The following is an 18546-nucleotide window of genomic DNA, read 5'->3' as shown; positions in this document are numbered from 1 at the left end:
CATAGCACACCATAATATAGCCTCAAAAGCGCAGCGGAAGTTTTTAATAATTAACGCAATACATGTCTAAATGTATGCATTTGGTGACGATATATGCATTAAATGGCAGTTTTAGTTCCCATTACAGGCGCCTAAAATCGCATTTTCTAGTGCCTAAACATCCTTTCTACTATCCACTCAGGAGCAATTGAGTTTCGGGGGGCTGTGATTACGGGAACCTGTCAATAATTCTTTTACACGAATTGAGAACGGCCCCCCCGTCTGTCAAGTCACAGGTAGTGCTGAAAGCCTACGACTCACTCGTCCTCAGCGGTAACGTAGATTGTTTCCGACCATGCGGAAATGTTGAAGCCAAAGGTGCCCTGATCCATCGCACTCTCACGCATTTCGTAACCAGCTAGCGCTGGTCAGACGTGCATATTGGGAAATTGCAGTCTCACTGTCTCGCTCAGCCCTGTAGCCACATATTGAGTATGGTCAGGCTGACGTGTGCATTTCTAGCTCATGCGAACGTTACACAGAAGCACAATAATGTTTGACAGAGTGTCGGTTTGGCTTGCATCAGCTCAAGTACGAAGGGTCGCTTGCTTCAGCATTACCCGTGGTTCAAGTTAACAGACTCGGGTCTTTGGGTCAGCACGACAATCAAAAATGAAAAAAAGCTCGCCGCTTTCATAATAGCATCAGTTTTGCTACACGAATAAAGCAGTCACCTTGATGTATCTGCCAGCCCCCTTGATTCCAATAAGCGACTGATTACAAGCGCTGCTGGGTCATACCTTCTAAATACTGCATCTAAATTTGCTTACTCTTGACGAGATTGGTTAGCCGGTTTTGGTATTCAATTAAGATAACTTCAGCCGCTCACCGAGTCACTCTGCTTTAATCTCCGGCTACCGTTTATATAGTAAATGGTTGATGAAACTGTTCATAACTAATTTTACTGAAGGTTGAACGGCCAGTTTTAACCAATATCATTATGGCTTCAGCTGCCGTGACATCACTAAACCTCATATTTTTGCAGCTAAAGCAGATAATATGGACATAGTCATGAGCAGAAATGTCTGTAAGCGTTACCGTCCCATATTGAAGTCATCAAGTACCTATTTCATGAGGACTAAGTGAGTTGCGGCTAATAAACACACAAATTCATGTCTGACGGATGACAGATCTTATTTTTGACCATTCTTGTGTAATCTTCAACAACGTGATGTTTTGCTTATTTCTTACTAACATATTTGGTTCTGCTTTTCCGCTATTTCAAACTTTAATTGCTATCAGTACGTTCTATATATTAAACACTTTTTAACCAGAGGTCCCACTTACAGCTATTTACTTAGTACGTCCTTCTTTGCTATATAAACATGTTCTAATAGTAATACTACAAGGACTACATTCCGAAAAAAACAGAAGAAAGACGAATAACACCTCACGTCAATTGCTGCTAACAACGACAGAATTAGCATGCGAACTGGCGCTCTAACCAAGAGCGCCATTCATTATTTTGTTACGCGTGAGGGACACTGATCTAGAGTTACCCCAATAAAATGTCAGCCTGATTTCAAACTAAGACAAACGCACGTGTTTAACTGCCTAAACCATTATATCTGCTGCAATTTGGGGCTGAGCACGAGGTCGCGGGATTGAATCCCGGCCACGGCAGCCGCATTTCGATGGGGGCGAAATGCGAAAACACCCGTGTACTTAGATTTAGGTGCACGTTAAGGAACCCTAGGTGCTCGAAATTTCCGGAGTCCTCCACTACGGCGTCCCTCATAATCAGAAAGTGGCTTTGGCACGTGAAACCCCATAAGTTAATTTTTTGCTGCAGTTTGGGCAGCTACAAAGGCATAGCACGTATAAGCTGCAGTCTGCCAACAAAATCAATCATCGTAGGTCACAGGTTATTGGCATCTCTAACGCGGAGACCTCTTTCTGATAACCCCACTTTGTTAGGACTAACATTGAATATTCGTTTTGTTGACAGGCAAAAGTGTTGCAACTTTAGTTCCTATTCTTCTTTTTACACACTGGAAGAATGCAACTGTTTAGGAATCGAAAGAACAGTGTTCTAAGGTTTGCGGCCTGCGCAAGCGCACGGACACATTCTTTAAATAGGTAAATCGCTGGCCAAAAATTAAGAAAGGGCAACTGCGTCCTCTGAAGGGCAAGATGCTCACGTCCGACGAAGTTGCTGATGCATTATCGAGAAGGAGCGCAATATGGCTGAAGTCCAGCTAATCATGCCACGAGTCAAAAGCCTCCGCCCTATTTGTGCGCAGTGTTGCCATCTTAACGGTTTTCTCAGTACGCTTAGCGAAATAGCGGTCTGTTCGGAGGCGGATTTTTTCTATTTGGCAACCCGCGACTTATTTCATTGATATAGACAACAATTAGATGATATTTTAGTGACTTCAAAGTCAGGAAATGTGCTTCGAAAATGACTTTTTGCACCACACGTTATTATTCACGATCTGCAAAAAAGCTGGCAGAAACTGGCTGTACGGGGCGTCAGCTCAGTGATCATGCGCACGCAACCGCATACTGTACTGACGGAGGTCATACATTGTGGCGAATTGCGACCAAAGAAGGACTTGACGTTGGGGTCACAAAACGCATGAGCTTTTTTCATTATTTACGAAACTCGATAGAATGGGTCTTAAAGCAGTGGTTGCTGTTGTTTCACAATATAAGTTCACTTGCTGGACGTTAGCAGGTGTAACAGTAAATACCTAATCATATGTAACAAATTTTATCTTATGGTGCAGATTGCGGCAAGTGAATAATACGACATATCATTTGTAGAAAGTATAGTACATGTTACACCTGGGCTCATTCCCAAGAATCTGTACTTGTTTCAAAACTGTCGGAAAATTAATTCTGCAAGGAGTTTTCAAGTGGAACAAGAGTAAGGACTCCTGTGTTCTTACCTGCATAAAGGTTACCTGTCATTCGCCGTGATAAGAACATGAGCAAGCACGGGCCACAGAATGTTCTTTTTCTTTCATGGGCGCTGCTCGAAAATTTGCCGGCACAAGGCGCACCAAGCGCGTTCTCGGGCTTCAGGTTACCCGTTTTATTTAGGATGATCCTGAATTAGCAAGCTTAGTCAGAAAGTAAACACAAAATATCACCTGTCATTTGTTGTTTAGTTTTGTAAGCATTACAACAAATCTAAAGCTTTCTACACCCTCCCAGTAAACTTATTCATTCATTACATGCCCGCACAGTACATGAACGTTAAACGTTTCCATATATATGCTACGCCATAATAGATTATCTTACACTGTTCCAAAGTACCTACATTGTGTAAAGGCCACTTGACAGTTCTGTGCGAAAATTTTTTAGTGACTTCACAGCAGGATTTAAGAAATAAATGTGCTGAATTTCTTGTCTAAGTTTGGCTACACATTAAAAAAAATTGGCAACGTTAGAATTCTGCGCAGTGGCTTAGGTTTGATGCCGTGATTGTTCGCAGAGTGAATTAGAAGATCACTTAGTCGTGCGAGTCCAGTGAAAGTTGGAAGACACAGGATACACGTTTTCGATTTAAACGTGCACTTCGTAACCGCACTGCGTATTAAGGGACAAGTAAGCTAGATGGCCGGTACAATCGTACAGCGAAAAGCTCGTCCAACAGTGCGGCAGTGAGTTGTATAGAAGACGCACAATTATAATATTGTTAGGTTGCAGAAGTCCCATATAAATATGTATTTAATATATTTACAAGAGAGAACAGATGCGTAAACAAGATGGCTGTCGAGACCAATTCGACCTGTACACGTGAAATGATCTTCTGACTAGTGCCACCTTTGGTTTCTCAGTAACATGGCTGTCCCTTGACACACTGCTTCCTTCCTCGACGAACATTCTCGCTGAATGTGCTCAATATGACTTCGCCCTGGCTCACATGACACGCCAGATTGCCGGCTCCCAGCTCACTGAGTCTCAGGCCGCGCAGAAGGTCCGGCACGACAGCCGAGATCGGGACGTTCGGTTTCCTCCTGCCTCCATTGTCCTCCTATGGACACCATGTAACCGCATCGGCTTGCCTCGAAAGCTGCTGTCGCGCTACACAGGGCCCTACACGATATTGCGTCAGCTTGGCGATGTGAACTACGAGATCGCTCCGCTGCACTCGCGTGTCCCTACGGACTTTGTGCATAAGTCCCGGCTGAAGCCTTACTTTTCCATGAGCTCATCTCCCTTATAGTTAGCGCAGAGATGGCCCTTTTACAGGCAGGGATTATGTTAAGGTAGTGCGAAGGTAAAATAATTGCACTTTAGTTGATAAGAGCAGAAATTATCACCAACCTCTTTTTCCGCTCCCTGCCGTGCCAGCACTAGGAGAGCCGAAAGCGGCACCTGCCACCTGCTTTACGAGTTTTCCCACAAATCCGCCACCTAGGAGTCAGCAAGGAAAAAGCACACAAAATAATAACGCTTACTCTTTCACAACCCAAAAGAACACCCTTTGCCTATGCGTTCGACACTACGTTAGGCAAAGAGTTTTATATAAATATAAGGTTATGTGCTGAATGAGTCATACTAATTATATGCCTTGAGTTACGTTGTCCACTCCCAGGGCAGAACGTTTGTTAAAGCAAAGCGCCGGAAGCATGGTGGTAACATTCTTACGCTGAAATATACGTGTTGTAAACAACTAATGCAATCGGAACATGCCCTTCAAAGTTGAATTCCGCCAAATCTTCTTGAAATATACCTACGTTTAAGCCTTAGATATTCTCAGTAAATTCGTCATATAGTGTGCTCCTTCGGGAATATCATTCTTCAAACGTTTAACTGAAGCTAAGCATGCAACAACTCTCCAGATAGTAGATATCGGTTTTAGTACACAAAAATTGATGGCCGGCTTAGTGCAGTGCCCGGCCAACTTCCAGACTACATAAAACCATTCCCTATATTTCCAGCTGTTCAACATGCATAATATTGGCATTCTGATATGTTGTTTATAAATTTATATTCTTGATTAGAAGCTTGATAAGTTCGCTTCGGTCGTGAAATATGTCTTATAGCCCTCCTATTTGCGGTCCAAGCAGTTCAAGTAAAAGCTTGCCGTTTTCATTTGAAGAAAGAGAGTCGTCAACTACATTCAAACTTACCCGCAGGATTTGAGCTAGAGGCGCCAAGGCTTGAACTCACACTGTGCATCAGGCCGTTGAGAAATCCATTCCCTGGATGGCGATGTTCATAACCACATGAAAATTTCAAAAAGTGATCCATTCAGCAGTGACAATACCATTGCGCCTTGCTGAAAGCTCCATCTCAGGGTCGCCTTGAATTTCGCTCTTTAATGTTCACGAAACGCGAAAATATCTGATAATATATTCATTATGTACAGCGCATAGCAACAATTTTTGCAATTCAAGGAAATCCTAAAGCTGGGCAGAATCGTTTTTCATAAAATGATGAGGCCATATATGCATAATAACAAATTACACGGTAAAAACTAATTATTACATTCACTATTATTCTCTCTCATTAAGTACTTTTCTAATGGATCATATAAATCAATAACTGTTTGAATAGGGCGCGAAAATAACTATGGAGCGTTAAAGCTGCCATGACGTCACGACATGAAATTCCAGTCTGAAGTAAATCACAAACCTCCACTAGTTCCACCAGCGTAACTGGAGCTGGGCGAGGTTGACCCTGCGTTTGGACCCCTCAAGTATGGATCAAGGATCCCGCCACCTAGTGATGGTAATACAGAAAAAAATAAACTTTTCGAAAGAAGAACACTCAGCCTTTTAAGTGAGCAATGATATTTTTTTTGTTTAGATAACTATCTATTTGGCGTTTAGTATCACTCTGTAACCTAAAATGTAAATGTATTGTTACGGATGTCAAGGATTTATTTACGGCGCGAATAGCGAGAAGGCTAAAGAAGACAGGACGATCTGAAGCATCCGATGATCAAGAAACTCGCTCTGCTGCTTTCTCCTATTCTCGGCTCCTTCGGCTCTGTGTTATTATATAGAGTAGAATGCGACAGAACTGGTGTTTTCATATTTATTAAAGGCAAAAGTGAATCTGATGCAACCAACGTGTTATAACGGTTGGTACCTTTAAAATGGTTACACAATAGCGCAGAAGCAGATCGGCGACGAAAGAAAAGGACGGGACACAGCGCTAACAATTCAGTGTTCAGTGCACGCGAGCAGATATATATATATATATATATATATGTATAGCCTTGTTTCAGGATACCTCTCTTTCTCATCTTACAACGTTTTCTAAAATGAATTACGAGCTTCGACACCCATATTACCCGTTTCGGGTGCTTGGCATTTTCTGCTCTATTAAAGAGATGGCGCTATATCTGTTGGCCGGGCCGCAGCATATTGAGTCAAACATGGTTTCCTCCAGCCTGCACACACGTTTTCGTGCGGTAAATGCAGTTTGATTACTTCGGCCTACGGTGCTTTTTTTTTTCTTCCTAGCTGGGGTCACAAAGCTGACACTAAAGCGATTAATGTGACATGTTTAGTGCGAGTTTTGAAAGAATCATAGATACTAGGCGTGCTTGCAGTCCTGAATACCCAATTGAGTACTTGGCGACTCAGTTGCTCTATTTGAATTTACAAGGAAGTATGTCACAGATAAAGAAATTCAGGCTCATTTGGAGCAGTGTGACGCTGATTGGTCAGATTGTGATGACCCAGAATGTATCGACAACTCCGCACAGCGTTCGGAGAAATTCAACTTGGAAAGCAGCGGCTCTGAAGACCGTGATGAGCGAGTGAACCAGCCATTAACCACACGTTCACTGTGGAAAACTAAAACGTACGAGCATTTATATCGTTTCATTTTTAGCGCGTGCATGTTCAGTTCAAGATAGATATCTCCCTTAACCTGCGCTAAATTGTAGAATTTTTGATCGACTACTTTTTCTTTTGTCCAGGTTCAACAGCTTTAACTTGAGTGGGGTGGGAGCAGATACTAGCGCGCAAGAACCGCAATCGCCTTACATGTACTTTTTGGCATACTTCCTAGCAGACTTCTAGAATGCCTGTGCTGCTCAGTCTAATCTGAGCAGCACTGGCAGGGATGGTACATTCGTTAAGATGAATAGAAATGAGAGGCGGACCTTTGCAGGCGTTCATATATTAATGGGTGTCCCGAAGATAGCACGAGTGCGCATGTACTGGTCGCGCCAACAAGTGTGGATGTAATCACGAATGCAATGCAGCGCGATAGGTTTCTTGAGCTTCGAAGCCACCTACACTTTGCCGAGAAGCTGTCTGTAATAGACAAAGAACGAGAAAATAACAGGAAGATCCTTGTGAGGCCCATTGTTTATCTTTTCAGGAAAGCGCGCCTAGAGCTTCCCCGTTCAGAACTCTGCCTGGACGAGCAAATGATTCCTTTCACTGGAAGGTACCCACTGCGGCAGTATGTCCCAAGCAAATCGAATGGTGTTGGGCTGCAGAATTTTGTGTTGGCGGCGTCTGACGGCTTAGTTTTGGTCTTCGCAGTTTACGTCGAGAAAGGAAGTGTTCCTCGTGAGCACTTGAAGGAATTAGGCCTTGGGAAAGTCGTTGTAAAGAAACTGACTGAAACAGTGAATCCACATGATTTTATCTTTCTCTTTACCAATAGTCATATCATAAGAAGCTAGCAAACACTGACAACAAGGACAACATAGGCGAAATTACTTGTGCCTAATAAATGAATTAAAGAAACGATAAACTAATGGAAATTAAAGTGGATGAGCAAACATTTGGCCACAGGTGGGAAGCGAACCGACAACCTTCACATTTCACGTGCGATGCTCTACCAATTGAGCTACCGCAGCGCCGTTTTCACATCCACTTGCTTGGGTATTTATATGTCCTAATAGAACCCTGGGAGTGTTGAGCCAGCGCCACCACTCACAGGCCTTGGCGGCGCACGTGGAACGTCCTTTTTGCCACAGGCGTCACGAGACCGTGATCTTTTTTTGGGTGAAAGCAACTGGACAATAAACCCACACACGGTACCTGAAGGCATCAGTGTTGCCGGATTCGAGACCCCCGTTATTTAAATAACGACAAGAAAGGGGGTTAACCGAGGGGCCCGATTTTTATTAGTCATATCTTAGGAAGCCAACAAACACGTTCATCAAGGACAACATAGGGGAAATAACTTGTGGTTAATAAATGAAATAAAGGCACGATAAATTATTGGAAATTAAAGTGGATCAAAAAACGAATTGCCGCAGGTGGGAGCCGAACCCACAACCTGGGTTCGGTGCCGACCTATACATATATATATATATATATATATATATATATATATATATATATATATATATATATATATATATATATATATATATAATGTATGTATATATAATGGCTACAGTAGGTGCAACTTTATACACCTGTTCGTTGAAAGAATCCCAATTTAACTTTTGCAATATCTCCTGGACGAGTGCTATTGTTTCACAATAAATTGTAGAATACAATTACTACAATGAAAATGCGAACGCGCTCACCACACCTTGCTCATCTGTTTTGCGACCACAGTAAGAAATCACTACAAGGCATCACCAAGAATCACAAGAAATGGCAGGCCAACCAATGTCTTCACTGGTTGCAAATGATTCAGGAAACACTACTTAGAACTATTCTCTTTTTTTTCAAATAACTGCACTATTTTAAAAGAAAAACCTAATGGTTTACATTTTATTTTCATAACTGCATCGCCGCTCACTATCTTGACTGAGAAAGAAATAAAATTACTGGAAGCGTTTGATGTAAATACTGTTATTTCCCAAACCCTCAATGGTATATTGAGCAGCTTGAGTAGCGCCTTCGCTGAAAAAAGAAACAAGAGCGTTGTGAGGCTTGAAACTACTCTTACCCGAGGAACCAGAACCGGGTCCGGCAGTGTTTCCGCCAGCTCCACGGAGGATATTGTTGAGAATTGCACGACCTGGCCGTCAGCGTCCATCAGTGCGTTAAAAAAAGATAGGTTCAGTCATGGCTTCGATAAAAAATAAACAGACCATTAGGAGCCTTCAAACTACTTTTACCTGTGGAAGCATAGTCAAGTCCACCAGTGTTTCCGGCAGCTCCTCCGACAATATTGTTGACAATTGCACCACCTGGCCGTCAGTGCCCATCAACGCGTAAAAATATACGTTCAGGCATGGCTAAACAATGAACAAAGAATTTTGTTAATAGAAACTTTGTCCTTTCCTCGATTGCAAGGCTCTCATAACAACGGATGCAGAAGAGCTCAATATGTCGTCCTGTATGACTTTGAAATTGATTTGCGATACGTTTTATTCACCTCAAATGAAATGTTGAAACTAATATTACTACGATGCATGGGTCATTTGCTGCACTTCCACTATTTTAGGTTAACAAGTACTGTTTTATTAAGCAGCCTACTCCGATCTCTGTCTATTTGTGGCACAAAAACACAAATTTGAGAGTGTTATTACTGCAGCCTGCTTTGTTTCAACAAATATTCTTCTTAATATTCAACTAACCACCCCATGAATCAAACATCAATTGAAATCAAAGAAGGCATTAATAAATTTACCTGTGCCTCTTTAAATCGATGTATAGGAATATTATTAAAACGGCAAATTGAATTTTTCCGTTTTTATTTAATTGGTAGGTCTTGGTCTTAATTTTTGATAGATGTACCAGAGCAAATTTTCTTGTTTATACTATATGCTATTTTCACTTGTACTAATGCATTTCTAACCGTTTTAATGATAGTGTTCTATTTATTATTTTAATTTCTTGATCTACAGCACACCATTTTTGAAGAATGGGGCCTCCTGCTGTATACGTGAATCGTTTATGTCTCCCGAAAATTCTGAGAATAAAATCTTTTTGAAAAACTTCGAATTGTAGAGTAGAGTACGTGGACAAAAAAATAAACGACAACTTGCCCACGTGGAAGCGAAACCCACATCTTGCCGTTACGCTTGCGCTTTATTGATTATTTGCCTCAGTAGCACCCCGCACATTAGCTTTTCATTATCTTTGTTTATGCGCAATATCAGCCCTAGGAGAGGAGTGCATTACCACAGCAGTGGATGTCCAGCATCCATCCGCTGCGGTAACGTCTTGTTAGAGCAGCGCATGCGTGATGCGAGAGATTTCGGTTGGGTTGCCCCATGCGGTAATTTAACTATTCCTGCAGCTTCATTTCCACTTATCGTAACTTTCCTGCATCTCAGTTTAACACAGACCACTAATTGTCTTCTATGCTTTGCATGAAATCATTGACAATTCCCTTCATATTGTAACCGGGAGAAAAGACGCTTGGCAACATATTGCCAAGATATATACAACGGGCAGAAGTAAGGCACACAAGATGAAGCCAGTGTGCGCGACTATCGGCGATCGTCGTCTTCGTCAGTCCTCGCATCATCCTTTGCTACGGCAGCGGCTAGTAGCAATATGCATGCGACTAACGAACATTCAGCACCTCGGCAAGTTTGCCTTATTCTCGTTTCGTAATATTCAAGCAATTCTAGAATCTTGTACAAAATACTGCGGTTTCTCGTTTTCCGATGTTCATAGATGCTTCACAGGTGCGTTTGTCTTGCACGATAACGGGCTCCAAAATAGAGATTGGTCTGAACGCCATGTTGTCATATTCCACTCGCATCCCGTGGTGTAGAATTTTCTAGTACTGTCTCAATTTCATGTTAATTTTTAAAACGCTTGTGTGAAAAAAAATTAAAATGAGCTGCATATAATGCACTGCTTAAGTTACGCATCAGCGCGATGGGCGACAGCAGTCCACTGTAGTCACTCCGGGACTGGTCTGTTGAACCCGCAGAAATTTGGTGTCGACTATGTGAACACATTTGGCATTGGCATACAGACACTCGAAATACACGCGAATTGACGCTCCTGCTTTACTGCGAAGGAATAATAAAACAGGTCATTTAAAAAAAAATTATGCATCATCTCCAATAGATCATAGGCAACAAGGCAACTGTTTCGGCCGGGAAATTTTCCTGGTGTATATCGCACAAAGAGAAAGCCGTTACTAACTTCCAGGAAATCCAGCAGTAGAGCCGGTACTGGGAGCACCCAAGCTTCTGGTCACGCCATTCAATACTGTATTGAGTACTCCGCCACCTGGAAAACAGCGGCCGCAATAACAACAAAAGAAAATTGTTTTTGATGTTGCGGCATGAATCGACATTTTATCAAGAATCTCCTGTCACTCGATACAATTTTTAAGTTAGTTTACTAGACTGGAGCTCCAGCAGCTCTGTGCAGTCGAATGCGGCAGGATTTATATTTTGAGACTTTCTAACAACAAACATTGCCAGGGAAATCTATATATTAGTAACATCGCTCCTGGTCAAGACGAATATTGTAAATTTCAAAAGGAACACCTACAATAGGAAATAAGACAAAGAAGCTTCGCTACCAAAACAATCTGGTACGGTCTACCGTCAAAACTTTTGGTTTTCTTTTGTAATGGATAACAACGAATACAGCAGTTTTCTTTTTGTAATGTCTGAGAGCTAAATTGCGTATTCTTCTTTATGTTCGGTTACGTTGTCATAAACATAGGTGAAAGGTAAGCGCCCAATTAATGAAACGGAAGTTTGTGCTTTCTCGCAGTCAGACATACTGATTACTGCCATGAGGCTGCATTGGATGAACAGCATAAGCCAATTCCAACCGTATGTCGATGATCATCTTGCTAACATCATTACAAGTCGATCACCCATAAAGTTCATAGCCTGAGATCCGGACGGGTTCTTCTAGGTTCGGCTCACAGACAACAATAACTGGGTATTGATTGGCGGGAACGTATTGGCGAAAATCAGCAATACGGGATTTCAGTCCATGGGGATTCCGTTGCATTATGTACGCTTCCTTGACTAGTCTGAAGAACGATTGAGGCCGTAGGGCCATTGTGCTTGGTGTTCGAGGCTCGCAAGAACCGAATCCAGGCCGCCCAGCACCTGCAGTACACGCCCGAGTGGATGGCGTTTGTATGTCCCATATCAACGTGCGAATGACTGCCATTAGAGACTTGCTTATTTCGCTCACTTGCTTTTCTTGACTTTGCACGCTCCTCCGACAATATTGTTGACAATTGCACCACCTGGCCGTCAGTGCCCATCAACGCATAAAAATATACGTTCAGCCATGGCTAAACAATGAACAAGGAATTTTGTTAATAGAAACTTTGTCCTTTGCTCGATAGCAAGGCTCTCATAACAACGGATGCAGAAGAGCTCAATGTGTCGTCCTGTATGACTTTGAAATTGATTTGCGATACGTTTTAATCACCTCAAATGAAATGTTGAAACTAATATTACTACGATGCATGTGTCATTTGCTGCACTTCCACTATTTTAGGTTAACAAGTACTGTTTTATTAAGCAGCCTACTCCGATCTCTGTCTATTTGTGGCACAAAAACACAAATTTGAGAGTGTTATTACTGCAGCCTGCTTTGTTTATACAAAGATTCTCCTTAAGATTCAAGTAACCACCACATGAATCAAACATCAATTGAAATCAAAGAAGGCATTAATAAATTTACCTGTGCCTCTTTAAATCGATGTATAGGAATATTATTAAAACCTCAAATTGAATTTTTCCGTTTTTATTTAATTGATAGGTCTTGGTCTTAATTTTTGATAGATGTTCCAGAGCAAATTTTCTTGTTTATACTATATGCTATTTTCACTTGTACTAATGCATTTCTAACCGTTTTAGTGATAATGTTCTCTTCTTTATTTTAATTTCTTAATCTACAGCTCACCATTTTTGAAGAATGGGGCCTCCTGCTGTATACGTGAATTGTTTATGTCTCCCGAAAATTCTGAGAATAAAATCTGTTTAAAAAACTTCGAATTTTAGAGTAGAGTATGCGGACAAAAAAATAAACGACAACTTGCCCACGTGGAAGCGAAACCCACATCTTCCCGTTACGCTTGCGCTTTATTGATTATTTGCCTCAGTTGCACCCCGCACATTAGCTTTCCATTAACTTTGTTTATGCGCAATATCAGCCCTAGGAGAGGAGGGCATTACCACAGCAGTGGATGTGCAGCATCCATCCGCTGCGGTAACGTCCTGTTAGAGCAGCGCATGCGTGATGCGAGAGATTTCGGTTGGATTGCCCCATGCGGTAATTTAACTATTCCTGCAGCTTCATTTCCACTTATGGTAACTTTCCTGCATCTCAGTTTGACATAGACCACTCATTCTCTTCTATGCTTTGCATGAAATCATCTACAATTTCCTTCATATTGTAACCGGGAGAAAAGACGCTTGACAACATATTGCCAAGATATATACAACGGGCAGAAGTAAGGCACACAAGATGAAGCCAGTGCGCGCGACTATCGGCGATCGTCGTCTTCGTCAGTCCTCTCATCATCCTTTGCTACTGCAGCGGCTCGTAGCAATATGCATGCGACTAACGAACATTCAGCACCTCGACAAGTTTGCCTTATTCTAGTTTCGTAATATTCAAGGAATTCTAGAATCTTGTACAAAATACTGCGGTTTCTCGTTTTCCGATGTTCATAGATGCTTCACAGGTGCGTTTGTCTTGCACGATAACGGGCTCCAAAATAGATTTTGGTCAGAACGCCACGTTGTCATATTCCACTCGCACCCCGTAGTGTAGAATTTTCTAGTACTGTCTCAATTTCATGTTAAATTTTAAAACGCTTGTGTGAAAAAAATTAAAATGAGCTGCATATAATGCACTGCTTAAGTTACGCATCAGCGCGATGGGCGACAGCAGTCCACTGTAGTCACTCCGGAACTGGTCTGTTGAACCCGCAGAAATTTGGTGTCGACTATGTCGACATCTCTGTAAGGTGCCTTGTGGTGGTCTCGTGCTGACGATGCCCTCTCGGTGAGCGCATATTTCCCCCCTCATCTTTTAAGAGGTTCAATACATACAAGCATTTGTCTCGCAAACCAGATTTTTTTTCAAGGGCATTTTCCACGTCTCAGTAATTTCTGTCGTCGTATTCGAGTGCTGATTGCCGTGTTATAGTTTGTTTACGAAGCTTTCCCTCAAGTCTAAATATTTTAAGGCAGTTTGTCGTGTGCGTATCATGGCCACGCACGCTTATATCGCCTTCCGTTTCTCTACCATGGTTGCGCTTTAAAACCACGGCGCTGCAAGTTTGCTTCAGAGACTTTCCTTTCCTTCCCACTTCTCCGCCCTTAAACTGGCTCTCTCAACTACTACACGCAGAGACAAAGCAACAGCGCGCGCATTAGATCCCATAGATGAGATGAATATTTACAATTATTATTAGGGTTATAATTATATTCGAGTGCTGATTGCCGTGCTATCGTTTGCTAACGAAGCTTTCCCTCAAGTCTAAATATTTTAAGGCAGTTTGTCGTGTGCGTATCATGGCCACGCTCGCTTATATCGCCTTCCGTTTCTCTACCACGGGTGCGCTTTAAAACCACGGCGCTGTAATTTTGCCTGAGAGACTTTCCTTTCCTTCCTTCTTCTCCGCCCTTAAACTGGCTCTCTTAACTACTACACACAGAACAAAGCAACAGCGCGCGCATTAGATCGCATAGATGAGATGAATATTTACAATTAGTATTAGGGTTATAATTATATTCGAGTGCTGATTGCTGTGCTATCGTTTGTTACCGAAGCTTTCCCTCAAGTCTAAATATTTTAAGGCAGTTTGTCGTGTGCGTATCATGGCTACGCACGCTTATATCGCATTCCGTTTCTCTACCACGGGTGCGCTTTAAAATCACGGCGCTGCAGTTTTTGCTTTTCTTTCCTTTCTTCTTCTCCGCCCTTAAACTGGCTCTCTTAACTACTACACGCAGAGACAAAGCAACAGCGCGCGCATGCGATCCCATAGATGAGATGAATATATATATATATATAATATATATATATATATATATATAGAAAACTATCAGTCATAGCTCTCGTAGTATAGCCCTCTGGGCCGTTTCCTTTTTTTTTTTTTCGAAAGTAGTCCTATTAGGGTTATTATAATTACACGAAGGTATTTCGCCCACGTCAGCAGCAGTCCTTGGTATAGTCATTCTGGCGGCTAGCTTCCCACGCTATGCGTGCCGCCATCGCACCTGGTTAAGCTTTTCCTAGACGCTAGAGTTATGCTTTGTCCGCGCAACCTTGAGCGATCGGAAAGCGCGTTTTCCCCTCTTGGCCGGCGGAGAGGGGAGGCTTCGTTCCGACCGCGAAGCTCTCCATATCTCTGTAAGGTGCCTTGTGGTGGTCTCGTGCTGACGATGCCCTCTCGGTGAGCGCATATTTCCCCCCTCATTTTTTAAGAGGTTCAATACATACAAGCATTTGTCTCGCAAACCAGATTTTTTTCAAGGGAATTTTCCACGTCTCAGTAATTTCTCTCGTCGTATTCGAGTGCTGATTGCCGTGTTATAGTTTGTTAACGAAGCTTTCCCTCAAGACGAAATATTTTAAGGCAGTTTTCCTAGCCTCTAAAGCCGCTCGACTTCGCTCTTCTCCTCGAGCGGCCATTTTTTCTAGAAAGTATGCCTTCCTACCATTCGGAAACCGACTATCGCGGACAACACGAGTCTCTTTCCACGTAAGTGTGAGGCTCGGAGCAGGAGCTGTGGCGCTTGAAAGTAGCCTGGGGCCTGACGAACCAACCGACTGAGCTATCTTTCCGGGCAACATCGAAGGGTCACGAGTTCAAATCACCTGTTATGTTCCTTTTCTTTTTTCGCCCCTTTTTCTTCCTTTTTTTTCTTTCTTTTAATGTCTTTTCCTTTATTTTATCACTGTACGGGAACCCTCCGAAAAAAAAAAAGATATATATCTTCAAATATGTATGGCCTCACATGTGCAGGTCATAAATACCAGGTTCTCTAGCCGAGTGCCATCCATGCGGTATAACCGAGCTCAGATTGGTCCACCTTGACTGATCAAATAGGGCACCACTGTAGGTTAAATGAGGCGTACAACTCCTGCGGGACCGCCGTGGTTGCTCAGTGGTTATGGTGTTAGACTGCTGAGCACGAGGTCGCGGGATCGGACCCCGACCACGGCGGCCGCATTTCGATGGGGGCGAAATGCGAAAACACCCGTGTACTTAGAATTAGGTGCACGTTAAAGAACCCCAGGTGGTCGAAATTTTCGGAGTCCTCCACTACGGCGTGCATAATCAGAAAGTGTTTTTGTCACGTAAAACCCCATAAATTAATTTTTAATTTAACTCCTACGGGGACGGTAGAGTATCCGTCTCCAGTGCAAGAGGACCGTGATTCAAATCCCGGTGCCGCGCAATTCTCCACCGGAAAATACAAAAAAAAACCGTGTGTTGAGAAAATTGCACAAACAGGCCTGGAGTGCGGCCTGATCCCGGTGACCAGAACCGGTAACGCACTCTCTCACCAGAGCAGGATTGGCCACCCTGGTGCAGTACTTGGCCACAACCTCCTATATGAATACAACAATTGAACCCCGGCCCTCAGTCCCCAGCAGCCGCGAAGCAACTGACCACGGCGGCGGTCAGATCTGTGACGCTGCAGAGGGTGCTAAGAATACCTGGCTCCGGACAGGCCGCCATTGGAATCTGAACCTGGCAACGTTTAACGTTAGAACGCTATCTAGTGAGGCGGGTCTAGCAGTGTTATTGGAGGAATTAGAGGGTAGTAAATGGGATATAATAGGGCTCAGTGAGGTTAGGAGGACAAAAGAAGTATATACAGTGCTAAAAAGCGGGCATGTACTGTGTTACCGGGGCTTAGCGGAGAGACGAGAACTAGGAGTCAGATTCCTGATTAATAAGGAAATAGCTGGTAACATACAGGAATTCTATAGCGTTAACGAGAGGGTGGCATGTCTTGTTGTGAAACTTAATAAGAGGTACAAAATGAAGGTTGTACAGGTCTACGCTCCTACATCTAGTCATGATGACCAGGAAGTCGAAAGCTTTTATGAAGACGTAGAATCGGCGATGGGTAAAGTCAAAACAAAATACACTATACTGATGGGCGACTTCAATGCCAGGGTAGGCAAGAAGCAGGCTGGAGACAAGTCAGTGGGGGAATATGGCATAGGCTCTAGGAATAGCAGAGGAGAATTATTAGTAGAGTTTGCAGAACAGAATAATATGCGGATAAATAATACCTTTTTCCGCAAGCGGGTTAGTCGAAAGTGGACGTGGAGGAGCCCGAATGGTGAGACTAGAAATGAAATCGACTTCATACTCTGCGCGAACCCTGGCATCATTCAAGATGTAGACGTGCTCGGCAAGGTACGCTGCAGTGACCACAGGATGGTAAGAACTCGAATTAGCCTAGACTTGAGGAGGGAACGAAAGAAACTGGTACACAAGAAGCCAATCAATGAGTTAGCGGTAAGAGGGAAACTAGAGGAATTCCGGATCAAACTACAGAACAGGTATTCGGCTTTAACTCAGGAAGAGGACCTTAGTGTTGAAGCAATGAACGACAATCTCATGGGCATCATTAAGGAGTGCGCAATAGAAGTCGGTGGTAACGCCGTTAGACAGGAAACCAGTAAGCTATCGCAGGAGACGAAAGATGTGATCAAGAAACGCCAATGTATGAAAGCCTCTAATCCTACAGCTAGAATAGAACTGGCAGAACTTTATAAGTTAATCAACAAGCGTAACACAGCGGACATCAGGAACTATAATATGGATAGAATTGAACAGGCTCTCAGGAACGGAGGAAGCCTAAAAACAGTGAAGAAGAAACTAGGAATGGGCAAGAATCAGATGTGTGCGTTAAGAGACAAAGCCGGCAATATCGTTACTAATATGGATGAGATAGTTCAAGTGGCTGAGGAGTTCTATAGAGATTTATACAGTACCAGTGGCACGCACGACGATAGTGGAAGAGAGAATAGCCTAGAGGAATTCGAAATCCCACAGGTAACGCCAGAAGAAGTAAAGAAAGCCTTAGGAGCTATGCAAAGAGGGAAGGCAGCTGGGGAGGATCAGGTAACAGCAGATTTGTTGAAGGATGGTGGTCAGATTGTTCTGAGAAACTGGCCACCCTGTATACGCAATGCACCATAACCTCGAGCATACCGGAATCTTGGAAGAACGCTAACATAATCCTAATCCATAAGAAAGGGGACGCCAAGGACTTGAAAAATTATAGACCGATCAGCTTACTGTCCGTTGCCTACAAAGTATTTACGAAGGTAATCGCAAATAGAATCAGGAACACCTTAGACTTCTGTCAACCAAAGGACCAGGCAGGATTCCGTAAAGGCTACTCAACAATAGACCATATTCACACTATCAATCAAGTGATAGAGAAATGTGCAGAATATAACCAACCCTTATATATAGCTTTCATTGATTACGAGAAAGCGTTTGATTCAGTCGAAACCTCAGCAGTCATGGAGGCATTACGGAATCAGGGTGTAGATGAGCCATATGTAAAAATACTGGAAGATATCTATAGCGGCTCCACAGCCACCGTAGTCCTCCACAAAGAAAGCAACAAAATCCCTATAAAGAAAGGCGTCAGACAGGGAGATACGATATCTCCAATGCTATTCACAGCATGTTTAC

General features: G+C 42.9%; 1 protein-coding gene across 3 annotated transcripts in view; it reads right to left on the bottom strand.

Moving 5' to 3' along the window:
- LOC126543636 (uncharacterized) overlaps positions 1-18546 on the bottom strand; it is a 38550-nt gene that overhangs the window by 1389 nt on the left and 18615 nt on the right. For 2 of the 3 annotated variants that reach the window (XM_055077808.2, XM_055077806.2), the window contains 6 exons: positions 11031-11117; positions 9041-9112; positions 8869-8940; positions 5629-5715; positions 5124-5195; positions 4315-4404 (listed from right to left, as the gene is read on the bottom strand). In XM_055077808.2, the coding sequence (XP_054933783.1) occupies positions 4315-4404; positions 5124-5195; positions 5629-5715; positions 8869-8940; positions 9041-9112; positions 11031-11117 (480 nt within the window). The remainder of the gene's footprint in view (positions 1-4314; positions 4405-5123; positions 5196-5628; positions 5716-8868; positions 8941-9040; positions 9113-11030; positions 11118-18546) is intronic. The other variant, XM_055077807.2, reaches the window with a different exon arrangement.

Source organism: Dermacentor andersoni, chromosome 10 (genome assembly GCF_023375885.2).
Source record: "Dermacentor andersoni chromosome 10, qqDerAnde1_hic_scaffold, whole genome shotgun sequence".
In the NCBI taxonomy this organism is placed as follows: Eukaryota; Metazoa; Arthropoda; class Arachnida; order Ixodida; family Ixodidae; genus Dermacentor; species Dermacentor andersoni.
The sequence above is the reverse complement of the archived record's forward strand: the minus strand, read 5'-3'. Positions and strand labels throughout refer to the sequence as shown.